The sequence below is a fragment of the Coturnix japonica genome, chromosome 4 (assembly GCF_054131305.1).
Source record: "Coturnix japonica strain WE chromosome 4, WE-NBRP24, whole genome shotgun sequence".
NCBI classification, from domain to species: Eukaryota; Metazoa; Chordata; class Aves; order Galliformes; family Phasianidae; genus Coturnix; species Coturnix japonica.
The window spans coordinates 8,559,373-8,586,088 of NC_140666.1; the positions used below are offsets into that span (position 1 = coordinate 8,559,373).

General features: G+C 41.2%; 1 protein-coding gene across 3 annotated transcripts in view; it reads left to right on the forward strand.

The window, feature by feature from the left end:
• MSN (moesin) overlaps positions 1-26,315 on the forward strand; it is a 37,610-nt gene extending 11,295 nt beyond the window's left edge. For all 3 annotated transcript variants that reach the window (XM_015860091.2, XM_015860090.3, XM_085544386.1), the window contains 12 exons: positions 6,964-7,047; positions 14,395-14,490; positions 16,302-16,576; positions 17,002-17,085; positions 17,444-17,590; positions 18,006-18,102; positions 19,430-19,593; positions 20,066-20,196; positions 20,669-20,829; positions 21,338-21,430; positions 21,838-22,071; positions 23,121-26,315. In XM_015860091.2, the coding sequence (XP_015715577.2) occupies positions 6,985-7,047; positions 14,395-14,490; positions 16,302-16,576; positions 17,002-17,085; positions 17,444-17,590; positions 18,006-18,102; positions 19,430-19,593; positions 20,066-20,196; positions 20,669-20,829; positions 21,338-21,430; positions 21,838-22,071; positions 23,121-23,285 (1,710 nt within the window). In that variant the 5' untranslated portion in view covers positions 6,964-6,984 and the 3' untranslated portion in view covers positions 23,286-26,315. The remainder of the gene's footprint in view (positions 1-6,963; positions 7,048-14,394; positions 14,491-16,301; positions 16,577-17,001; positions 17,086-17,443; positions 17,591-18,005; positions 18,103-19,429; positions 19,594-20,065; positions 20,197-20,668; positions 20,830-21,337; positions 21,431-21,837; positions 22,072-23,120) is intronic.
• The last annotated feature ends 401 nt before the right edge of the window (positions 26,316-26,716 follow it).

Below are 26,716 nucleotides of genomic sequence, written 5' to 3' on the forward strand. Positions count from 1 at the left end.
ATAGCAAAGAAAATGGAGGAGTTGTGAGGAGATCCCTTGTGAGAAAGAGGAATTGAAAGGCAGAATATCTTGGCTGTGACCCTAGCACAGATATGAATTGGTAGAAAAAAGATTCAAAAACTTATGCCTGTCTGCAGTTCCTTGTAGCTCTGCTGATGAGGGCAGTTACAGGAAATAGTTGCTCTTGCCATCTGCACTGAAGTACTGTCCTGTGTCAAAGACAGACTTTCTCCAATGAGAGGCTGTTCTGCTGAGAGCCAGGAGTGTGAGTCATTCACTGATATGCCTCTTCCCATAACTCAGGCGCTTTTTATTTTATTTTTTTTTTTTAGCCAGTTTCTCTCAGTTCTGCTGCATGGGTCATTGAAACTTATGGTAAAGTTTTCAGGAACATGTAATTTAGAGTGACACTTGCTAGATCAGTAAGCATAGAGGCTTTGCTGTTCAGCTAGAAAATTCCACAATAGGGCAAGAGAGGTCTTGAGGAGATGTCTACCAACATGCTGTATCGCATCTGGTTCTGATAGGTATCTAAATCTGCCAAAAGGGCAGATGAAAGAAGAGGGGTAGCACTCTTGTCAGGAGTAATGCAATTTTTGCTATTCTTATTAATTAATTGGCTTAAGTAGTGTTTTTGCAAAATTGCCAAGAAGATTGAATGTACAGTAAATATTGGTCATAAAATCATAAATTATGTAGAGTTAGACTTGCACAGCCTGACTGCAAGTTTTTCTGAGGGGGGGAAGAAGAAAAAACAAATGTTGCTGGAGTACTACTTCTGTGTTCATGTGGTTAAACTTGCCTATTTAATTGTGGGTTCAAGCAATAGTCTCTTAAAGTAACAATCAAATATATTTAGGACTCTGACACTACAGTATGACAGGGTTGATGTTAGGGTAAATCATATGGCTTCCTTTTTGAATCTGGCTACTTATATTATGTACCAGATTTTTAGTGATTTTGGATTTTTATTATTTAGATTTAGAATATATATATATATATTTTTAAGTCTCCTTATCCGTTTCAAGAACAGAGTTAGGTTCTTTTACCTACTGGAGATAGGCTGCTTTCTGTAAATCTTGTGAGAATATCTGATAGGAAATGATGGTAAAGTGGCCCCAAAATCAGTTTATTTTGAACCCTTTTGTCAGATAAAGCAGATGTTCTCTACTCTTCCAAGCTCTGCGTGGGACAGAGGGCTTCTAAAATCTTGCATGTTAGTCTCCGAGAGCTAGAAGAGTGGGTAACCAGTAGAATAGCTATTGTTGTAGTAGTCAAAGTGGCTCTAACCAGCTCTCCCTCTCTGTCATACTAGTGGTACTAAATCAATTCCACAAAGCTGCATTTTGCTGGAAGTTAAAGGCAGAGTGTTTTCTGCACCGGTATCACTCTCTCAGTGTCTCTACAGAAGTGAGGCAGAATGTCAGATGTGTACTTGTGTCAGGGCATGTCTGGTTTCCTCCCGCTCAGGCTCTGTCTCCTCCACCCTTTTTTTCAGTTCAGTTTCTGCAAGTATACTCTTGAAAACTGTGAACTTTCTCAATCTTGACTGCTGTCACTGCAGCTCACTTCCTGTGGCAGCTTTTTAGTCTTGCTGTTCTCAGTGACTTGGTTCAGAACCTGTGTGAAAGCTGCAGCTTGCTGCCTGCAGAGTCCACCCTGCCTCACTGGACACTAAGAGGAATTCCAGGGGTTTGCAGCTGTAATGTGGCTTCACTGAGATGTGGCTCCATAGGGTCCTTTGGATTTGAGTTGGCTTATTGCTATGCTCCTTTCAGGGAGGGGTAGACTATTTGAGCCCAAATCTGTTTAGATTTAACTGTATAATTTCCCTGGTCTGGCTTGCTAGCGCCTGCTCTTGCAGGACAACAGGGCTATGTAGTGAAGTGGAACTGCAGCAGCCACAACCCCTGCCTCAATACTGGCTATTTTTATATGGGACAGCTTCCTTAGCCTTGTGAGACTCCACATGGCTTCAGTCAAATGAGTGGTATCATTCCCCAATTGAATGGAGAGGAGTGCTGGAGAGTGGCAAAGCTCTGGAAGCCACCTGTGGGATTAATGCTTTTTCTAGGGGCTGCAGCCCAGCAGGGACAGAGCCGGTGCCTGGGTTGTGTTTCCTCTCTGCTGGAGTTCTGCTCCTGATGAGCTTAAGGTTATGAAAAGGCCCTTTAAGACGGCTGGAAGGGGGCTGGTTTTATTAAATGTAATCCCTTTAGAAATTGCAAGCACTTTCATATGACCTGAGTCCAGCTTCATTCTAACACAAAGGACCCAGGTCTGCCATCAGAAGTGTGCTGATACTCGGAAAAGAGCCAGATGTCTGTGAGTAGTGCTGGTGCTTCAGGTAGGGGGGGCGGGGAGGGAGAGGCTGAATTACCTATGATGCGCTTTCAAGGCAAAACAAGGTGCTTCAGTGTGCTCTGTGGATAGCTGTATGACTCCTGTCCTTCTAGCAGGGCACTGGACCAATAGGCACGTAAGGTGGCAGGGCCCATGTTAGTTCATCTGTGTAGTAGGTGCCTTGAGAAGCATTTGTAGTCTCAAAAACATGTATTTTATGGGAGAGTGGCAGAATTCTAGCTATACTTACATATGCAATTGTTTTCCAGTCATAATTGGTGCCAACTGTACACATGGCTAACTAACTTTACCTGCTGTAGCTGCTGGGTGAAAAGATGCTCAGTAGTGCAGAAAGCCTACAGAGGTTTAGGGTTGGCCTTGCATCTTTTTCATAACAGTCAAATAATAAAGTATGACTTCTCCCTAACTGTAGTTATTCAGTTTTACCCAGAAATGATTCTCTTGGTGTTTTAAACCTGGAAGACATTAAAATGTGAAGATTGAGGCCTGCAGATCAGCAGTGTGTAACAGCCTTGCATTCAGGAAATCCCAGGAAGAAAAGAAGCTTTATAACTCAGGATCTGGGCTTTGTCGAGTCCAATACTGTGTTGTGTTGGGGGCCACAGAACTGGATGAAGTAGTCCAGGTCTGGTCTCATAAAAGTGGAGTAGAGGGGCAGAATCTATTCCCTTGGCCTGCCAGTCATGCTTCTCTCAATGCAACCCAGGATGTGGTTGGCCTTCTATGCTGTGAGCACACATTGCCAGCTCATACTGAGCCTTTCATCAGCTGACACTCCCAAATCCTTCTCAGGGTTGCTTGCAAGCTATTCTCCACCCAATCTGTATCTCTCCTTGGGATCTCCCTGACCCAGGTGCAGCATCTTGCACTTGGCCTTGTTGAACTTGATGTGATTGGCATATGCCCACCTCTCAAGCCTTGGTGTAGTCTGCAAACTTTCTGAGGGTGCACTTGATCCCATTGTCCATGTTGCCTACGTGGATGTTAAATAGCAGTGGTCCCAGCACCTGTCCCTGAGGAATGCCACCCTTCAACAGTGTCCACCTGGATATTGATGGTCACCATAATTTTCTGAGTGTGACCACCTAGCCAATTCTTTATCCAGTGAGTGGTCCAGCCATCAAATCCATCAAATTTCAGGGCTGAAACTGTGTCTTTTCCATGAAGGAGGTTCTGTTTATTCATGAGTTGTTGCCCTCACCACAGTGCTGTCCTTGGCTTCAGATAAGTGTTTCAGTATGCTTTCGTAGCGGCATTCTTTTGTTGTGCTCTGTCTGGTAAAACAACGCCAGTCCTCAAATAGAGAAGAGGATGAGTTGTGAGGTTTCTTGCTCTTTCCTGTAGCCTTTATGAACTGAATTGATTAAATTTTGGCTTTTTTTTTTTTTTTTTTTTATTGAGTACTTTTTAGGTTAGGGTAATTAAAGTTGCCTTCTGAATTTGATGAATTTTCTTGTAATGTGCAAGATGACTTTTTCTAGAAGCTTTTTATACAGTATTGTTAGCTGATACTATGCAAAATACTTTATTAAATGATTGTGGAAAGACAAAAGAAACCTACTTAGGAGCTATCTGCCTGGGTAAAAATTCTGCTAGTTTAAGATCTAAGCAGAATTTTGAGGGTTGGATACACTTGGGTGCAGCAGTGAGCGTATCATAAATGATGGAAATTCCATTAGCTGCTTTAAATAGAATTTCAGTATAAATTACTGCATTAGGATAGCATTTTTTGTAAATCTGCTTCTGATGAAAACATGTTCTCTAAAAACACATACAGAGCACTGACAATTTGTGTTTACTAACAATGCTTTTTGGATAAAGAAAATGCTGTCCTCCGGACTCTGTAATCAGTGGTAGATGATGTCTTTCTCGCTGTATTTTCTCCTGTTGCTAGTGCTGGAGAAGGATGTGCCTCGCCTGCCTGGTATGGCAGAACTGGAACTGTGTATGCCTGGCAGTCCACGTCAGTTATGCTCAGGAGGAGTGTTTTAGTCTCTTTGCAGACTGCCCTCAAATGAAGGTGTTGATGAGGAATTGGACTCTTGTTATAGTCCTGCCAGTCTCCATGTGACTGGCCATCTTTTAGAGTGCTGCAATAGCTGCAAAACTGCTATTTTAGCAATTTTGATATGTTCTGCCTGGGAAAAGCAATCAAGATTTTTCAGGCAGAACTTGTCTTGTTATGGGACAAAGATTGAGTGCCTGTAGGGGAAAAGGACTGTTCTTAATTCAGGCGTAGTGCCTCACCATTCCTGTGCCTTTACTTGGAAGACAGGCTTTTATTCTTATTTGGGAACAAATCTGTTGTATATACTCAACAATTATTTCTTTACAAGGAGACAGACCAATGTCTACTGCTTTGTATTTGCCAGGATATTTAATCTAGGAAAACCTCATTAGACGGTCTAGAAATACAAATCTTAGTGTTAATGAACCCCGAGTCTCTTCTTGCTTAGAATAAGCATTGATGCTAAACTACATTATTGGTTTAAAAGTACTTTGGCAGAGTAACTCAAGGGACAAAGCAAGCATAAGAGTCTAAATCATGCTGGGACAGACTATTCTTTTCTCTGATAAAGCACTTTGCCTACCTCTTGTGTTACTTCTTAGTTAGACAGTGCTCAGCTGTGCATGCCTTAGCAGAGTGGTTTGACTGAAGATAGTATTTTGAATGAAGGAGAAGAATGAAGATGCAATGCCTGGCATTTACTTGCCAGGTAAGTAGTGAGTAGATCAGGTAGGCAGCTTGCGGTGGCTTCTGTGTTGAGCTGCAGTCGGAACCCATTAAGGTAATCAAGTGATCAAGAGTTGGATTGTACTTGGGCGTCTTTTAGAACAAAGCTCACTCCTTGGTGCTTTTTAATTATTATTTTTTTCTCCCCCCCCCCCCCCCACTCTCTCCATGCTTTAAGAACTAATTTGTTTTTCTATAGCAGTACTGAGCAGAATCAAAACACCCCAGTAAAGCTGCATCTGCTCTGAAGTACCATCAGGCTTCTTATCTGGAGAGCTGTAACTCCCACTGCCTGTAATGGTGGGATCTTCACTTTGTTTTTCCAGTTCACAACAGCTGGCTTAAAAATACAGCTTGGGAGCACATGAAGGGGGGGAAAGGGGGAACTACAAAAACAACTTCGGATTTTTTTTGAGGCGGTGGTATATCCTAGGATATGCTTTCCCCCACTCAGCCTTTAAGAGCAGTATGCTATTTGTTACAACTTTGTTCAGATCAGGGAAGCTAGCATTACCGGGGTGTGGTTCTGTAAAACACATGCCTGTTTCCTGTGGTATCTTTACTCATGCTGTATTCTAAAAAAAGTGTATACTGAAATTGCAAATGCACACCCTATTTAAGATTTTACTTCTCCTAAACCTTGAATTGCTACTCAACTTGAGCACAGGGGGCTACTGCTAGGAAAAATGTTTCTCCTATCCTTCAATTAGCAGTTTATTATTATTATAACCCATCAGGGAGCTCAAGTATCTTTAACAGAATGACAATGAAGAAATTTCACTGATTGTACTTATTTCACTTATTTTATTGTGCTAATAGAGGCGTGAGTCTTACAAACAATAACAGATTATGAAATTCACAGAATCATAAAATGGTTTGTGTTGGAAGGGGCCTTTACATTAAAGTCTCTATATTGTTTTCATGGTAGCTGGTATGTAAGTGGATGAGGTGAACAGAAAGGGCTTTAAAGCAAACCAACAACCTGTTGCTTAATGACTTGTTTAACCCAATGCCTTTTAGACAGAGTTTATGGACACCTTTGCTCTTACTGGTACATGTAGGGAGGACAGCTGCAGAATCTGACACTCCTCCTGGTACAAGAAACTGCTTCTAAGTACTTACTTTTTATTTGGTTCTGGTGTTTTTAAGGAATTTGACTGCATAGTAAGATGCACCCAAACCATTTATTCATTGTTCCTAGGTCTGTCACCTCCCTGAAAGAACCAGGTGGTACTATGCAACTATGTAGGGATCATTCTACTCGTTTGTGAAGTGCCCGCTCATGTTTGTGTCTTAGTTCTGTGTGCATTCTTTTTGCCTTAGCAGGTGAGGTTATTCTAACTTGTTTGCTTTGTACTCCTAGCCCTTGAACAATACCAGGGATTTTGCCTTATAATCTATCCAGATATCCATGGAGACTGGAACATTATTGTTCTACACCTACTACTCTTCTGTAGCAGGTTGAGGTGTTAATGCTTCCAGGGACTTCTTTGATATTTATCCTTTGTGTGTTCCAAGGCCTGGAACATCTTTGCTTTGTTGAATGATTCTAGGGTTTTCTACACTGTGAAATACAACTTCATAAGCTGTAAATGGTCCTCTTGTTATCTGTATGTAGATTTGAACACAAGTTGGATCAGGCAGGATGAACACTTTGACTAGGACTCTTGAAAGCTGTGCTCTATAGGCAAGTTGAAGTGGCAGGTGCTGGGAACACTGTGCTGTCTGGGCAGGTGACTTTATAACTGCTGGCGGTGGAGTTCTTGGAAGCTTAGGAATGGGTCCCTAGATGGAGGCAGATGATGTTTTTCATTACTGTGTGTTGTCAGAGAATGTATTATAATGATGTCTCTTCTGTTTTCCAGATCAGTGTACGTGTTACCACCATGGATGCTGAGCTGGAATTTGCCATCCAGCCCAACACTACAGGGAAGCAACTCTTTGATCAGGTAATTGATGGAGCTGCAGAAGATCTGAAGTTGATGCTGGTGTTGTAATTCTGGTAACAGTTTCTGAAGGGCTTCAAATACTAAATGACAGTGTGTATAGTAACTTCAAGAGAACTCAAAAAAAAAACCAAAAACCCCAACTTTTTTCAAAACTACTGTTTTTTTGTTTGTTTGTTTAGCTCCAGGAATGTTAGAAGCTATTCTTACTTTCTCTAAACTGTATTGCTACTGTAGTTCATAATTTGCATTGGATAGCAGTAGATACCTGTAGCTACAACTCCTGATATCAGTCTTACAGGGCAGCTGGTAAGCTTGGCTTAGCGGCAAGCACTGTAATTGATTTCAAAGAGAAATCTAGAACAGGAGGGCTTTACCTGAGGTTTCAAACATTGTTGCAGCATTGTGCATGCAAAGTGGTATTCTGCACTCTCAAAAGAGCTTGGGGGAGATGCTAAAAGAAGTTATGTACTGTAATATGTTGAGCCTTCATCTAGGTGCTTTAGCTTTCCCCTGTGTTCACTGGCTAGGCAAACTTCTTTCTGCTTTCTTCCAAACAGAAGGAGGGAGATGTGCATCCCAAATTTGGAGCAGCTGAAGACAGACTGTTAATTGCAGCTGCTGAAACTTTGACAGGCTCCACTGTGCCTTCTTGCTGTAATCCTGAAGGGCATATCTAGGCAACTATCTAGTCACTCAAAGCATCTGTGCTGCTAGCAAGTGTTGTGGTCTCTTCCTGTAGACAGTCAAGTCATTGTGAGAACACTGAGGGGGGGGGAAAAAAAAACAAGGGTTTCCTAATTGGAGAAGAATCTGAGAAATTTTATGGCTTGAAGGAAAGTAAAATGAATCTCAGATTCATGACTAGATGAAGGAACTGCCAGACAGGTATGTCAGATATGGCCATGTCTTGGTAGTACTAGGCATTCTGGGGCCTGCTCTATCCTAAGCCTGTCTTAATAACAGAGAAATTGAAGAGCAGACCCACCCATAAAGCTATTTCATCTGGGGCCAGAGAGCCTGATTATTTTTATTTTTTAAAATTTATTAATTTTTTTTAAATTTTTAAACATTTAACCACAAATTGCTACTTTCTCTCATACTCACCTGAATGATTCAAAACTAGATATTACATTGTTCTCTATAGCACATCCCTGGAATGGAGAGAGTAGAGTGAGATTCTAGGGCTCGGCAAAGAGTGCCCTTTTATGATGGGATAGGGGAAAAAAGGCTTTCAAGAAAGTTCTGTGCTGCAGTGTAGTTTCTCAGCTGTTTGCGTGTCACTATGTAGTAGCTCCAGGATACTGAGCCCTGTGTGATCTCAAGCCTCTCACAGTTCTTTTGATAGATGGAACTGAGTTCTGGATTCCATCAAGAATACGTGTGCCATGTGGAGCTTCACTATTTAGTTTACAAAACCTTATTCTGTTAAAGCTGACATGATATACTCCTAAATTCTTCAAAATGAGAACTGATTTTTTTTTTTTTTTTTTTTTTTTTTTTTTTGTCATTCTGTAAATGAAGCAAAGCACCAGGTACTAAGAAGTGTTGCTGCTGAAGTCAGTAGTCCTTTAAATTCATGCATAATTTTTTTAGTCTGCTCTAGATCATCTGTAGCTTTTGCCTCATTGGACATTTAGTATGAAATGGAATTGTGATGTGAAACTTGGACTTCAACGTCTTGTCTGTGTTTGTGAAGCTTTGTGATCATTTTTCATGTGTGGGAACTTTTCCTTTCTTAGTAATTGATTTCACTCTTGTGAACAGCTGCATGTGCAAAAGAGAATTTGTCCACAGTCAGACTTGTGCATAAAGGAGGCTAAAAATCCTGGGGATAAGGGAGCAAGTGCTTGTATACTGTAGCTTTCTTACTTCTGAATAAACCTTCCTTTCCTTCGTTATATGTTGTGTTCTTGCTTTCATTTAGTTCACCTTTAATCCAGTGGTCTGCTTTACTCCCATTACCTTTCTTCATTGCTCTTTAAAACCAATACCTCTTCACTCTTAAGAGAATTTAGGCAAAACGCAATCTTGTAGCTTATCCAATTCTGGCTTGTCCTCTTCAGTTTTTTCTATACTTTCATCTGGCATCTATCTCATAGTTTAGAATGGCTGAGCTATTTGTGTAGTTTAGTTCATTTGAACGGTTAGTCCAGAACTGTTTTCCCTGCTGACTCTACTAATGGGATCTAGGCAGTGATTGTTGTCTGACTAATACCTGTTCACTCTCAATTTCTATAAGAAGGTGATCTTTGGTCTCATACTGCGATCTATAAGAACAAAGTGAGTGTTAATTTCCTAGCTCCCTTAAACTATGGTGTGTTTCTGAAATTGCTAATCTAGGTTTTGCGCGTGATGCTGAATGTGGAAGAAGTATCTGCCATCATCAGGGTTTGTTTTTGTTTGGTTTTTTTTGAGGGTAGAGAGTTTCTCTACAAAGCAACCTTATGTTTTTGCTACTGCAGCACATTGACCTCCCAGCTTCAACTCTTTCACAGAAAAATTTATATCCTGAACATTTTCGCCCCAGAGTGCCCTTTCATTATGAGTAAGTTGTCAGTTCTGAATTAGGCAAAAAGCGAATAAGTTTTACCAAGGTTTTTAGCTGCACGGCTGTCTCAGTGCGCACTGCTGGCTTTGTTCAACAGTGTTTAGGTAGCATTTGATTCCACTTGCTGCATCTAAAGGTAGAATAAATATATCTATTATCCTAAAGTAGCTATGACCTATTCTGAATAGGATTAAAAGTACTTCTTGAAAGCTAATGCCTAGGTGACAGCTTCATGGGGAAGAGCAGTTTGAATCTAAAGAGAAAGTTCCACACTATTAGGTGAATGAACTTGAAGCAGGGATGCTGCTATTTTCTTCTTTCAGGCTTGGTTAAATTCCAAAGTAAATTTAAAAAAAAGTATAAACTTTTATACTTTATCTTCTATAGTCAGATACCTTAGAGCAGAAAAATCCTTGTGAACTGACATATAGGGTAGTAGCATCATGATTTGTACTGGAGATCTACCTATATCACCCTGCTCCCAATGCTTATAACTGTATAGTTGTAGTATTAAGAAGCTTACACTGGCAAAACCTGTGTTAGATGAGACAGAAGGACTATACAAGCTTGTCTTCAGCAGCTTCGCTTATGTGCCTCTTAGTGTCAGTTGCTGAATTGCAGTGCTTACCAACTCATCAGGATTACCAGTAGTTCTGTGAAGGATGAGTATGGGCTCTGACTTGAAATCTTTGACTATTGTGAGCACATCTGTCATATGAAAGCATACTCCCTTCTTCCATGTACCCAATCAGCTGCACGTGGCAGCTTTTCAAATGCTTTTTTTTTCCTGATACTTTTGATCTTGGATACTTGTGGTTTCTTGTTCTTTATCCCTTGAAATCCTCTTATTTCTTCTAGCTTCTTGTAGAGGCATCTTAGCTGTCTGCATTACTAGATCTATTGAGTGGTTAGTATGATAGATGGGTGTACCCAATTGATAGGCCTTACATCAGTTTGTTTTTTTGTTTGTTTGTTTAAACAATTGAGTAGTGGTATCTAAACTGTTTAGTCAGTACTTTTTTCCATCCTACAATGAACTCTACCTCCCTGACTTCAGATTTTCTTCTCAATGACTTGCTTTGTGCTCCCTGAGCCTGTAGTTGTCCACATAAACTTCAGACTTTCCACTACTAGCTTTTAGACATAGAATCCAAGAGATAGTGACTTCAGCATGTCACACCAGAATAAACCTTTAGAGTAAGATAAAACACCATCTCTTTGAAGGCAACAGCTGTCCAGTTAAGAGCTGTGAAGTCAAGTCACGGGTTAAGGAGGGAAGTGACACTAGAAAAACTTTATATTACTTCAGATTGTGAAAGAAAGTGGTTGGCCTTCCATGTATGCTTTCCTGGGCATGAGGTCAACATCTGAAGCAAACAGTAATGTAGTGTCTCCATTTGCTTCTTTAGAGGATAAGTGACTCAAAGCTTTGTGGCTAATCTTAGTCAAAGTGCCATTGCTCTCTTCCCCTCTCAGATTTGCTGAGTTTTTTGCATATTATTAAGAGAAGGCTCAGCTAGCGCACATAGCACCATTCACTTGGCCTGGTCTAGATTTCAGGAAGTTGCTTGGATTATATTATCAGAAGTTCTGGTAAGGCCCGCTTATACTTTAGAAGTACTACCTCTATAAGAGGTGGAGAGAGTGCTTCTGAGATGAATACGTAATAGTGCTGGACTCTCTGGGAAACCTGGTTCTGTAATTGAACTAAGAAGAGATATTTGTTGTGTTTCTTTTTTTTCTTTTTCCTACTGCGAATTCCATTCTTATTTCTACTCTTTTGTACTCATGCTTCATTTTGGACATGATGTGCCTGAATACTAGCTGAGCCAATGCTGTATCCAGTCTTGAGAAGTAATTGAGAGAAGGCTTACCCAGTCATAATCATTGCAGGAAATAAAACTAAATAATGCCTGGGCCTGATGGGGATCTTTTGCATTGTCTAATCCATGGCCTAATCAAGGAAGGACACTTGTGCAGTGGCTTAGAGGTTTTCAGTGCCAGTGAATGCAGGATAATTAAATGACATTTATCTGCAAAGTGCCTCTTTTACTACATTGAATAGATAATCTATGGCATATTAAACTGCAGATGTGGCACCACGTCATTGCTAGTCCAGCAATGTTGTTTGCAAGTAGATGTTTCAAAAATGCTTGACATCCCTCTTATGGCCATTTCATCTTTAGACAGCACAATAGGTAATGTTCAGGACATATGTAGTGTTGTGGAATACCCTGTGATGCTTTCTTTTTTGAAGCAGGAACTTGAAATGTCTTTTCTGCTTGAGTACTTTGCTTTTATCTTTGTGTAGATATTGCTTTCATGATGGATCTGCACTTGTTTGCATGTGTAGTGTATTACACAGAATCACCAAGGTTGGGGAAGACCTCAAAAATCATCTAGTCCAGCTGTCTATCTACCACTAATATTTCACTACTAAACCATGTTCCTTAGAGCACCATCTAAATGTTTCTTGAACACCTTCAGAGATGATAACTCAACCAGTTCCCTGGACAGAGCCTGATCCTGTGCATGACCACTCTTTTAGAGAAGAACTTTTTCCTAATATCCAGCCTGAGCCACCCCTGGTGCAACTTGAGGACGTTCTCTCTAGTCCTGTTGCTACTTATGTTATAGAAGAGGCTGACCACCCACACACCTCAACACAATCTCCTTTCAGGTACTTTCTACCTTCAGGTAGAGAGCTGTAAGGTCTCTGAGCCTCCTCTTCTCCAGATGATTTCCCTAGTCTGAGAATTAGGGCAATCTTGAAGAGTCATCTTGATGCTAAAATCTACATTGAAGAGGTCTACTTGTGGCCTTTCTTCTACTGTGGGACAGCTCTTAATGGCAAGAACGGTAGCTGGGCAGGAAACTGGTACATGCAGAGGGGGAGGTCAGAAAGGCCATGCAGACCTGAAAAAGGCAGTTTTGCTTCCCAGATAGAACCAAATATCCTGTTTAAGTTGAGGTAGAATGGACTGTCACTTCATAGAGGCTACCATAATCTATCTTCACTTTCAGGATGAAGGCTGAATGGTCCAGTTCCATTCTCAGACTAACAAGCCACCATGTGCTTTGCTTTATATTTCACGTAATTCCTAGAGGAGGAATTGCAATGCATCTTAGTTCGATTTAGTAGCTGACTGGGGCTGTGAGGTTGTGTGCTGTGCTGTCTACCCCTCTCCTGTGTCCAGACCATTGTTGTCATTGCAATTGCTGTGCAGACTTATGCTGTGGAATAAAAGTCCTTTTGTACGGGGCCTCAGTGTGATGCCATTCAGTTCCTTGCTGGCAGTTCAGCTTGTTGAATTCCCAGGCTTAAGCTGCAGACAAATGAAAGTGAGGCAAGCAGACACACGCAGCAGCGGGGGTGAGCCTCCATGCCATTAAAATGTGAATACTGCAGAGAACAAAGCTTTCCTTAGGCTCTAGGACAGCCTTTCTTCCTCTCTTTCTGTCAAGCATTTTCGATATATTCAGCAAAATCTAATGCTTCTTTGAAAGCCACCTTAGCTGGATGTGTCCTGCTATGTGACATGTGTAAATGAAGGCTTATCAGATCTACATTCTTCTTAGTTTACCACATTATTTGGGCCAGCTCTCCATATTCAAGCAAAGGCAGGCTGAGTAATTTCATGGACTTGAAGAATCATGTATATAGACTCTGTGGCCTTTCGTAGGTTGTCTGTATGTGTGTGTTTCTAATAGCATGTCTCTGAAAGCTCTCTTTGTGGTTTTTTTTGGTTTTTTTTTTTTTCTGCTGTAATGCTACTTCTGTAAAGCCATCAGCAATGTCTGATCCAAGCCATAAATAATAGAACTAGTAGCATGTTTTCAGGAACTCTGTGTCCTTAGTGTTGTGGCTCAACAAATCTGGATTCCACATAAAAGAAAACAGAGCACATATTTAGGAATCAGCAAGGAAGTAACTTTAAAGAAAACGGAGGATTAGAGAGACACAGTGTAAAAACATGGACAAGGCGTTACTAAATCTACCTCAACTATTTGTCAAATCCTTTAGCCTCTGCAGGAGGAAATGAGCAGGAACAGAGGTGGATAGTGTTGAAAAGCAGTTTTCCAGGTAGTGTTAGACTTAAAGATTAGTGTTTTATCCTTCTTCCTCCTTTGTCTAGCAGCAGAGGTTAAAGGTAATTGCCCTATTTGCAGGTATAAGATCAGCCCCAGGGTGTCCAGGAAGGACATGAAGGAATTTCAGTTTTTAGACTGAATGAACCCTATGGCATGTGTGTCTCAGACTTGTTGGAGCACAAAGCAGTGGCCTCATACTGGTGAACTTGCTTTATAAAAACAACTTCTCTCTCCTTTCTACCAGCAATATATTGCCCTCCCTCATGATGCTCTTTTCTTTTGTTACAGTATGTTTGTAAAGCTGCCATAACTCTTATTTATCTAGCACTTGTGGCCTGCTAGGGACATGACTAAGAGAGCTTCTATACCAGCATGGATATTTCCTGTGGAGGCTCTTACCTGCTGCACCTGTCAGATCCATTGCATTGTATTTTGGCTAGAAAAGTTGGCTTGTAAGTGGCTGATAAAGGCAGTATCCAATTTTAAGTGGTAACAGATCTTAAGGATACGGGGGAGACAGATCCATGTGTTTTCCACATGGGAATCCTCAGATGCTCTTATCTGTGTATGAGCACAGTGTCAGGGGTGGCAGAATACTAGGGCACTGCTTGTCTCTGTGCTCATCTGATCTTACATCTGGCAGGTTTTCTGCTACCATTAAGATTAGCCTGTCTGGCTATGGCTCTTGCTAATCATCTTTATTCCAGGTCGTCAAGACTATTGGTCTCAGAGAAGTCTGGTTCTTTGGACTCCAGTATCAAGACACAAAGGGATTCTCAACTTGGCTCAAATTAAATAAAAAGGTATGTATGTTTGCTTCAAGCTCTCATTTGTCTGGGGTTCCCTTCTCTTGGAGGGCAGGGACAGTCTCTGTACTTCTATAAGGGATCTGTTCTCCACACACATGAAGTTACAGCAAGATTTGTGGGTAGATACCATCTTCCTTTGATTGTTAGAGTCACAGAATGGCATGGGAGGGACCTTAGAAATCCTCTAGTTCCAACTCTTGCCTTAAGCAAGATTGCCACTTACCAGATCAGGCTGGATTTGGTCACCTCCAGGGATGGGTTACCCACAACTCTTCTAGGCTGCTGGTGCCTCACCATATTCTGCGTTTAAAAAGAAAAAAAACAAAACAAACTAAAATAAAACCTCCTAGTCTAATCTAAATCTCTCCTCATTTATTTTAAAACCATTTCCTCTTGTCCTGTTGGACCACATAAACAGGAGAGAGAATGACTATTTATAAGCTCCCCTTAAGTACTGGAAGGCTGCAGTAAGGTCTCCCCAAAGCTTTCTCTTCTTCAGACTGAACAAGCTTATCTTCCTCAACCAAGAGGTTGCGAAAGATGCTTCAGTCCTCTGATAATCTCTGTCGCCCTCTTCTGAACCTTCTCCAGTAGCTCCGTTGTTGTGCTGGGGGCCCCAGACCTGGACACAGTAGTCCAGATGGGGCCTCAAGAGGACAGAGCAGACAGGGGTAATCCCCTCCTTAACACTGATGCCCCTGCCCCTTTTGGTGGAGCCCAGGATACCATTGGACTTCTGCACCCACTGTTGGCTCATGTCAAGCTTTTCCACTAAATGCCCCAAGCCCTCTTCTGTGGGGCTGCTATCAATAAGTTATTCTCCCAGTCTATTGTCCAGACTGGGACTGCCCCAGTCCAAGGATGATATCATGCACCTGACCTTGTTGAACGTCATTAGCTTTACATGGCCCCACTTCTCAAGCTTGGCCGGGTCATTTTGGATGGTGTCCCTTCCTTACAATTAGCTTTCAGCCTTTGTGTTCTGTTCCATCAGGATCCTGGGATGTATGTCATTGGGCTCCATAGACCTGTACACATTAGTCTCATCAGGCAGTCTCAAACTTGCTCTTAGGCTACGACAGGAGGAATTTTAGTCCTCCAACTCTCACCTAGAGCTTCAATCACATGAGAGTTGTGGGAAGACTGTGGAGACATAGGGAGTTCCACACAAACATGCAGAAGAACTTTATGATAGGGATGGCAGAGCACTGGAGCAGGTTGTCCAGAGACATTGTGGAACCTCCTTTTGCAGAGATATTCAGGTAGGCTGGGTGCCTACCTATATGACCTGTTGTAGGGAACTTGCTTCAGTGCTGGGAGGGGGGGTTAGAATAGATGATCTCTTGAGATCCCTTCCAACCCCTGCAATTCTGTGATTCTGTGAAGACTGAGGCCAAGAACCTTTTGAGTATCTCAGCCTTCTCATGTCTGTTGCCACTTCTTCCTTCTCATTTATCAGAGGGGATACACTCTCTTTGACAGTTGTCTCTTGTTATTTTTCCGTACCCTTTGTTCAATTCTGTCTGTGAACTGGCCTTCCTGATCTCATCTGTGCATGTCTGGACAGCATCCTTGTATTCTTCCCAGGTCGCACATGACTATTTCCTACCATACAGTCAGTTTTCCCCAGCCTGCAAGATCTGTTAACCACCTGGTGATGCTCATGTGAGCATCTTGCCCATCCGTATCCGTGTTGCAAAAGGGTCTTATTTCTAATGTATGCTTGTCTTCTTTTCCTGTCCATTAACCCTGCTCACTTTCATTTGATACGTTAGCTATAAAATCTCATAACTCTGTTGCTCCAGGTAACAGCACAGGATGTACGCAAGGAAAGCCCTCTTCTTTTCAAATTCCGAGCCAAGTTCTACCCAGAAGATGTGGCAGAAGAGCTGATCCAGGACATCACACAGCGCCTATTCTTCCTTCAAGTGAAGGAGGCAATTCTGAATGATGACATTTATTGTCCTCCAGAAACAGCTGTCCTCCTGGCTTCCTATGCTGTCCAGTCAAAGTATGGAGACTTCAATAAAGAGGTGCACAAGTCTGGTTACCTTGCTAGTGACAAACTGCTCCCACAGAGGTATGTGAATTTGGTCCATTTTAGAACAACTTTGCTCTAAAAAGTTTGGAATTTTTTTTTTTTTTTTTTTTGGAGTCTTAGCCAGAGCATTCAGAATAAAATATAGCCTGGTGCCTCTCTGAAAGATCTTAGTGCTACTGAGGAAATTGTAATTAGAAGTAGTTGGAGAAGTTCCAAAAAAAAACCTGAAAATGTAATGGTACAAGGAGAAACATAGCTGAATACAGCTTGTTGTTTGTCAGAAGCCTTGAATAGTGTACTGGTATATGTCTCTGCCTACCCTTATTATAAAACCATTTCTTGGAATATTTTTTGTGTTGAGAGCTATGATTTCCATGGAGTATTTAATGAAGTGTTGTTCTGTTATGGTGGTGTGTGCGTAAATGCAGTGGCTGGTCTCAAAAGTTGAATGTTTTTTTTTCTAGAGTTCTGGAGCAGCACAAGCTTAACAAGGACCAGTGGGAGGAGAGGATCCAGGTGTGGCATGAGGAACATCGAGGAATGATTAGGTAACTGATGCATGTGAAAATGCTGAATTTAAGATAGCATGATATATGCTAGTGATATGCTAGTGTATAATGTATGAAGTCGCACAGTAAATCTGTAGCTTGCTCCAGGATGAGTTAGCATTCATCAGGTTATTCTAGTGAGAGTAACTAGGCCAATGTGCCTCTGACTTTGCTAGTAACAACTGGCTGATGTTAGTAAAAACAAAACTGAACTTGCAGAGCTTGTTCACTGTTATCTTCAAGGATGATTCTTGGAACCTTTCCCAGTCTATTGCTCCTCTATCTGTGAAGATGCCTTCTTGATCAAATGGCTTATTGACTGAAGAAAGAATATCTGCTTTCTTTTTGCATGATACAGAGAAGATGCTGTCTTGGAGTACCTGAAAATTGCACAGGATTTGGAAATGTATGGTGTGAACTACTTCAGCATTAAGAACAAAAAGGGCTCTGAACTCTGGCTAGGCGTAGATGCTCTTGGACTCAACATTTATGAGCAGAATGACAGGTAATAAATCCAGTCTTCTCATCACTGCCTTCATCTCCTTTCCAGTCTAAAAGTAGTTAAAAGTAATCTGTTAATCTGTTATGGAATTTTGCTTTTATACTAAACTCTTCTTCTTATGTGTTGTTCTTGGTTGCATTTTTGCCATGATGCACCATAAAATGTGCTGCTTAGGAGCAAAACCCATAAGACACTGTCAAATCTAGTTTTACCTGTATCCTTTGTCTTCCTGAAGTGGATGCATTCTTCAGCTGTTTTCCATTTAATCAAATGTTCTGGCCAATTCTATTTGCTTATTCCAATCAACCCGAGAGTACTGAAATATCACAGGAGCAGGATTTCAGAATTTTGAGCTTTACATTGTAGTTAATTTGAAGTGACTTGGATCTTTTATCCCCTCTGTTTTCTACTTCTGCAGGCTAACACCAAAAATTGGATTCCCTTGGAGTGAGATCAGAAATATTTCTTTCAATGACAAGAAGTTTGTAATCAAGCCTATTGACAAGAAAGCACCAGTAAGCAACAGCTTCCATATTAAAGCTTTTGAACTTTCAGTTTCTTTTTAGCTGAATTGTAGAATGATTTAGTTTGGAATGGACCTTAAAGGTCATCCAATTCCACCCCAGCTTGTGTGATCAAGTTTGCTTCCCCCACTCAGATCAGGCTGCCCAGGCTCCATTCATCCTGGCCTCCAGGGATGAGGCACCCACACTTTCCTGGTCAGTCTGTGTCAGGGCTTCACCACCCTCTAAGTAAAAGGATTTCCCTCTAACATCTAAACCAAATCTTCTCTCTTTTAGTTTAAAGCCATTCCCCCTTGTCCCATTGCTACTGGATCATTTAAAATGAATGATTAGTTGTCTGTGGTTTTACTTTCATTTTATTAGTTGTAAATAATATTTTTATCAATAACATCAGCAGTTGCTTAAGTAGTATGCCCAGAATGTATTGAACAGCAGTAAAGGGATAGATGGAGACTGGTTCTGGCTGGGAAGGGAGGTGTTTGTTCAGTGTAACCTTATGCTATCTAAAATCAGTGGGGAGAGAGGATTTTTGCTTAGGTTTTCTGTGACCATTCCAATTCTCTGATACGACTGGGGCTCTGAAGCACCCGTGCTAACTGTTGTATGCTTCCATTGACATTAGCAGCGTGGAATTATCTTTCACCATGTTTTTTTTTTCTCATTTGGAGCTGAAGCTTCACACCATTTTGTAGGGTGCACTGGGAGCATTTTTTCCTCACTTTTTTTTTTTTTTTTTGATGAACAATATTTAATTTGATTTACTCCTTAAGGCCTGTTAATAACCTGTGTCAGCTGATACCTTCTGTTCTTCTGGTCATTCTTGTTTTTTGGCTGCTTGGAAGCATTTTCCTGCTGCTGTTCTTGTTTGAACAGTATTAAGCTATTTTTCCTTAGGTCATAATATTTAACACTCTATGGCATAAGAAAACTTACACATGATGTGACAACCAGACTTAAAGAACAAAGTGGTAATAAAGGCGGAGGAAGATGTAGCCTCAGTGTCCCTTGTAAACATGATTGTATTTGTAATGAAACAATAGAGCCAAGTTGCTACATACCCTGTGTACTACGAATGCTTTACAATGATACCAAGTATGCTGTAACAAGGAGTTGGGCAATTCTGCTCCGTGTTAATTAATCAGCTTGAAATTAACTCCTGAAAGATGGTGGTCTGACTGCTACCAGCAATGAATTAGACACTTATCAGAAATGCTGGCTAGCAGTATTAGAAAACTGAGAGTTTTGGTATGTATTGCATTCATAGGGGCTTTACTATGCTGAAGGAACAATTTTAATGCTGCCTTTTCCTTGTTCCAAGGACTTTGTATTCTATGCCCCTCGGTTACGGATTAACAAACGGATCTTGGCACTTTGTATGGGAAACCATGAGCTCTACATGCGCAGACGTAAACCAGATACCATTGAGGTGCAGCAGATGAAAGCGCAGGCTCGGGAAGAAAAGCATCAGAAACAGATGGAGAGGTTTGTGCAAGTTTCTGAGTAACGTGAACTAGGCTGGTCACTCCACAGTAGCATCATGTGCTAGATAGAAGTGCTGACAACACTCCTGCTAACCTGCTTGAGCCAAGAACAGGGTAGACTTCTTTCTGCCTCAGTATATCTAATGAGATGATGGAAGTATCGCTCATCACAGGTGTGGTTCATGACCACTTCCTTGGAATTAAACGTGTGCCCGTCTATTTGAAAGGAGTAATCTGGATCTTGATATATGGATCTTTCTGTTAGTAGTATTACTATTTTGACCTTCCATTAAGGTGAATGCCAGCAGAGAGAGCTTTTTGTTCCTTCACTTTAAAAGGAGCACATGTGGAGTAAAAATCATCAGCTGAGTGATCTGGTGCACTCCTCTTGTGTGCTTATAGTTTCACTAAGAAGCACTACAGACTGAGTAGCTGTTAATTAAAAATTACATTATGACCTTCCCCGTCATCAGAGCCCTGCTGGAGAATGAGAAGAAGAAGAGGGAATTGGCAGAAAAAGAGAAAGAGAAGATTGAACGTGAGAAGGAGGAGCTGATGGAAAAACTTAAGCAAATTGAGGAGCAAACCAAGAAAGCTCAGCAAGGTAATATGAAAAACTCCGGTATTCCATTAGATGCACGGTCTGGGTAGTCTGAATGAGAAGGATTCAAATAGTGAAGCTAGGAGCATCTCTGATCCGTTCAGATTCCAGTATTGTGTGCTAACCAATGTGTCAGGGCCCTAGTTTAGCCTTCTAAAGCTGAATGCAACTCTAAAGATGCTGAAGTATGGCTTATATTAAAGAGGTGGCAGCCAAACTGACTTTCTGGCATCTTCCAGTTGTCCATATGCCATCTGGAAGCTTTGTCTTAGCACATCTGTAGAGGAAAGTGTCAGAAAGTGTAGCAAGGGTCACATTAGCCTGTACTCTGGCTCATACAATCTAGTTGCTTGGCCAGCGTTACTATGCAGTGCCCAGTGAAAATGCAGCATGCTTTTCTGTCTTTAAGGATGTCTTTTTTTTTTTTTTTTTTTTTTCTTGAATTCTCTTCAAATATATTCTGCTGTTCCTTCAGAACTGGAAGAACAGACCCGCAGAGCCATGGAGCTGGAACAGGAGAGAAAACGAGCTCAGGAGGAGGCAGAAAAACTGGCTAAAGAACGTAGAGATGCAGAAGAGGCAAAGGAGGCCCTGCTGAAAGCATCCCATGATCAACAAAAGACACAGGAACAGCTGGTTAGTACCCACCAGCTGTTGAGTTGAAAATCTGGCAGGGCAAACAGTGACATTGTAGCGGTCTTTCTAAGGTCATAGAACAAACTAGGCTATAAGTGTGATGAAGTATAGTTTAGTTCTTAAGGATAAACACTAAAGACGATGAACTTATATCTAAATATGTGTGTCTGTATCCATTTGTACAGTAGATTGAAACCTGTGATTTTTCTTGCTTACAACAGTATCTGATGCTGAGAACAGCGTGTAGAACTCATTAATTGCTTTCCTTGGATTGAGTTCAAAGATGTGAATACTGTCGCTCTGCTTGGAGGAGGAAAAGACCCTCAACAAAACCCTTCCCTTTTTTTTCCCTTTGCATCATGTAGATATCAGTGGGACTGAAGTATACAGATAGGCTTTATCCTTACAAGAAAGATATTAAAACTGCTGCTTTTATTTGGATCTCAGACTTACGCTTCGTTTAGCAAGTACTTCTGTTTTGTCCCCACTAAAAGTCTTTCCTTTGCAGGCTGCTGAAATGGCAGAACTCACAGCTAGGATCACGCAGCTGGAATTGGCCAGGCAGAAGAAAGAGAGCGAGGCCCAGGAGTGGCAGCAGAAGGTAAAGCAGAATCTGAACTGGCAGCAGTAATTTTTGTGGAGTTAACCTTCATTTGTTTTGTGACCTAAACTACTGCACTAGAATACTGCACTAAACAAAGTATCTGCAAGCTGAGGCTGTTGCAAATATGCAGCTTTTTTTTTTTTTTTTTTTTTTTTTTCAAAATGAGTGCCATATTCTAAATCTAGATTGAAATAGTTTGATTAGGCCTATACGTCACTTTCCATTCCTAAAATATCTGATGTGTAAACTAGCAGAAAATGTTGCGAGTGATTGTGATTGAGTAGCATTGGAATAAACCACTTCCGTGTGCAAGAGATGTAGGGCTCTCAAGTAGTGTTTTTGTGCACTTCTGCAAGAAGTTACTCACACTTGAGTTGCACTAAGTGTTGTATTTCTTACTGCAGGCACAAATGGTGCAGGAGGACCTAGAAAAGACCAAAGAGGAGTTGAAGACTGCCATGAGCACTCCTCATGTCACTGAGCCGATGCACTCTGAGAATGAGCATGATGATGAGCAGGATGAAAATGCAGCAGAAGCCAGTGCTGAGCTTCGATCAGAGGCCACCATCAAGGACCGCAGTGAGGAGCAGCGTACCACTGAAGCAGAGAAAAATGAACGAGTGCAGAAACACTTGAAGGTAAGAAGTTCACAGCAGAGAGTGTATGTGTAACAGCATTGCTGCTGTTCTTTTTGTCACTGTTGTGACTGTGAGGTTTTACAGGTATTGCTTAAAAAGGAAGGGGGGAAAAAAAGGGAGTGGTGAATGGTGAGTGAGGGAAGGTGATCATGACTTTATTGGATTGCTGCTTGCCATTAGGGAAAGGAGCAGAACTTGTCTCCAGTTCAATTCTATTTTATTGGAAATAGCAAAATCTTTTCAAGCAATGCCAAGAAGCAACATCTGTGAGATACAGTATGCTTGTGCGAGTCTTGCCAGCCACCTGACAGCTGTTCAGAGACTGGCTGAAATGAATTGAAGGGCCTGGTTGAATTCTTACCCTACAACTGACAGTAACTGCCTTGTCAGCATTTTGCAGTGCAATCCATTCAGACAGTAACCTGCTACAGCTCAGCATGGGGGCAGCAATGTTGCATTTCCTCCTCCTTCCCATAAGGAATTCCACTCTTCTGGTATTGATGCTTAGAATGTGGTGGTAACTTGTTTTTTGTAGCTTTTTAAAATGTCTGCTGGCTGCATAGCTTGGAACAGACTTTGCTTACTCTACATAATGCTGTGTTAGTCACATACAGGTAGAGTGACAGAGGTGTCCTTTGTCATGCATGCTACATTTCTTCTGTGTCAGAATTGCTCAATTTCTGCACGGCAATCTTGAATTCTTTAGGTATTTCTCTGCTGGACTTTCTCCTTCCTCTGAAGTAAATCAGTGACAGTCATTCTTACTGTGCTAGAGAAAGATAAGTAAGGTGGAAGCACCTGAAATTTTCTATTTTCAAATACAGAAGATATTTGCAACTCCCACAGGATTGTTCAGGTTGGAAAGGATCTCTTGAGATCATCTAGTCTCACTATTCTGCTCAGGAAGGCTCAGCTGGAGTAGGTTACCCAAGACAGCATACAGTTGACCTTATCTTTTTCCTGTGTAGGAGGATTAACAGGGAACCTCCTTGTCTGGCACTGAGGTTCTGGCTTGGCTAACCCATTGCTGTCTTTGTTCCCTTCACTAGGCTCTTTCCTCAGAGTTGGCAAATGCTCGGGATGAAACCAAGAAGACGGCCAATGATATGATCCATGCTGAGAACATGCGACTGGGCCGAGACAAGTACAAGACCCTCCGTCAAATTCGGCAGGGCAACACCAAGCAGCGCATTGATGAATTTGAGTCCATGTAAACTCTCCCCTGCACTTGCTGCTCTGCAGTCCCTTCTCCCTTCTTTCTCATCCTCTCCCATTATTCACTTGTAATCGTGCTGCACTGGAACCACTACAGAAGAGCGATCATGGTCTTATTTATAGAGTTTTTGGTAAATGCTGGAGTTCGGCAACTGAAGAAAGAATGACATTTGCCTGTTCCTGGGGTAGCTTGGGAAAGCAAATTTGTATTAGGGCAAATCTGAAATTCTATGTCTTTGGGTAAAGTCTTACTGCATTTGGTTTGTTTTGCTTACTGAAATGGCTATATAGCTGTTGTCTCCCATTGAGTAGGGAGGCCAGCAGATACTTTCACTGAACTATATGAAGTGCTAACAGTTTAACATTGTGCCTTCCTACTAACTTGCACAAGCTTCAGTATTAAGCTTCGAGGCCAGGATCTACATTTCTGACATCACTAAGGGTCTGAATCATGTAGTTGAGATGGAGAACCTGGGAAGAAGGGTTGGAGGTAGAATGTGGACTTTCTAAAAGGCCAAAGCTTTTGTCCTTCAAATGTAAGCAGACCAAACAGAATCTGTGGCATTCCTGCTGATGTTACCTTTTATTCTTTAAAGATGAAACATGAAATTTCCTAATCACATGGAAGCCTCTGAAATATCTTCATTGATGTGGGTTATATTGGAGCCTTGACTTCCAGGCTTTCCAGAATAAGTTCTCCTCTGGGTACATGACTTTGTTTGCTGTCATTTTGTCTAACTTGAATATAACTAGTGAGGCAGAGATAGCTAGAGAACATTGCCTTTCATCTTGAGGTCACCACTAAAAATGGTAAGGGGTAAGCAGAAATGTAAACAACTGAAAACTCCTGTAACCGTATTTCTTTTGCATTTCAAGTCAGGTGGGGTGATTTCAATTTTTTCCATGAGGCCTTTTTAGCATGTAATCATTGGTGCCTTATGACTATACAGACTTAGCTCAGTCTTTGTCTAAAATAGATACGTTCATAAACGGTGATAAACAGCTGAGGACCAAAACTGTTTTGTATCTGGATCATATAGAAACAAAGCTGCAGCTGAGTCTTCCTGGCTTCCAGCAGCATTTGAGGGGAGAGGGTCATGAGATTTGTCTAATTTTGTTGCCTTAATCTTCAGTAACATTTTGCCAGATTCCTGGCTCAAGCGTGTGTGTGTTTTTCTCCAGAAGGATGCTTTGCCCCTTTGTAGTTTCTTGTTCAGAGGGTTCCATTTCTTAAAAGCAGGACGCGGGTGGCTGTGTCAATTGTTGTAATCACTTCCTATCCATTCCTACTCATGCTGCAGCTACCCAGAGTTGTCCTTGTCATTTCTGGGGAGGGAACAGCCATGTTTGCTCAGGGTTGAATTTAGTGTTTTTTGCCTTGATCCTTCATAGAAGGAAGGAAATGTAGACCTTTAGAAGAGGCCTCTTAACAATGGATTCCCTCTACAATGGTGTCCTCATTTGCTTTGTCCTCCTTGGAATGACTTGTTCCTAAAGGAAGCCATTGGGCTAGCCTATGATTCTTTATTTTTATTTTTCCTAATGTGATTCTAAATCTTAGTTTTGTGGATGCTCTCTTTGTCTGTATGGTATCACTGCTCCTGGTGATTCACATCTGACTGCTAAACTATTTTCAGCTACTATTATTATAAGCAAAGGAAGAGTGTGCCAAAAAAAGAAATGTCCACATCAGTGTTAACAAACTGCAGTATTTCCTCAGCAATTCCTTGGGCTGCTGAAGCAACCTCACCAGTGTTATGGTTTTTTTGGGAGCAATACAAGTCTACATGTAAATCCATGCAAACAACAATCAACCAAACCACAGTTAGAAGTTTAGTGTGTTACTTTGAACATCCAGAGCCCCCTTTACCCTCCTGGACAGAACATGGGAATGCAGGAAGCTTTTGGCTGACCAAAACCACATGCTTCAGTGCTTTGAAAGTCGTAAATGAAAGACTGCAGTTAAGCTTGTCAGAACTGATTTACATGTTTCTGTACTGAAGGGTTGTTGGCACTGACTCTATGTGAGCTTCATTACTGGTGGAGCAGACAACCATTACACTTCTCTTCTGGTGCTTTAAAGCTGGTTCTCAGCACTTCTGCTCTGTCCATGGCAACTACTGGTGTATTTGCAGGGAAATAAAGCCCTTATTACATTAAAACAGTTTCCTAACAATCTGATCTATATTGCCTGAAACATGTGTTCATATAATAAAGCAATGAATCTTTGTGCTTTGATGTGTCACATAACATTGCTGAACTCATGTGTTACAATGCTGGCATATCAAGTTTATAGGGTTTGGATTTTCTCTTAAATTGTTCTTGTTCCAGATGGTCCAAAATGGGAATAGAACAGCCTGTGCCAGTGACTTGACCTCACTCTTTGTAGTTGTTTCAGCTATGCCTTCTTTTTAAGCAGTATTATATTTCAGTGGTATCTAATGATATTTGATTTCAATACTTCTAGCTATGCACAATTAGAAAATATTAGTCATGGGGATGGTGGATGTGTTAATGATCCCCTCCCCTTGGAAATGTATACTATATTATAAAGAAATGATATTTTGCAAGAAAACTAATGTAAGAAGTTTTCGGTATTGCAGTGAGATTTGTAGGCTTTTTTTTTTTTTTTTTTTTTTATTTTTTAGATTTGTTTTTTCTTCCTTTCCATGTCCCAGCTGAAATGGATAACTACTCCTCATGGTGGTGGAGGGAGGTGAGAAGAAATACCTTATCAAATGTTTGCCTGGCTTCTTTTATCTTTCTGTCTTTTTTTTTTTTTTTTTTTTTTTGTTGTTGTTGCTGTAAATTATTATTTTTTTTTACCAGCCTTTTTACTTGATTATAATAAAACACGTTTTCTTGGGGTTATGGAGTAATTCATGGATCCATCTGGTTATCTGCAAAGAGACCTGTTATATCAAGGCTTTTTTTTTTTTTTTTTTCCCCCCCTTCCCCCCTGTTTGGAGGAGTTGTTAAAATCCATACCCTGTTCTTCCTACAGTGCCAATAAAGTTTAGATAAATTCAGCAGATGGTGTCTGGATGATTGTTGAAAGCTTGCTTTGAGTCTAGCAATGTGCTTCCTAGTTAGACGTCTGACACGTGGTCCCTAGAAGGTCAGCCTGAGTCTAAGTTTTAGGAGGAAGAAAAACTGTTTCAGGAATTTGCCAATGGAATACCTGGTGTGTAGGGCTGTGCCCAGGCCCTCAAGGGATCTAGCAACAGATGAGCTGGTAAGAGGGTAGCCGGCCTTGGCATTGTTGTATGTCTCAAACTTGGGTCTGTCTGGGTCTGGCCCTGTACCATTGATTTCAAACTCATTTGTTTCACAGCTACTTTGCCCTAGCTTGCATTCTATTTGTGTTTCCTAAGTTTTGAAGGACTGGGCCCAGTAATGATTGGAGGACAGCCACTGCCAACTTTCTGCT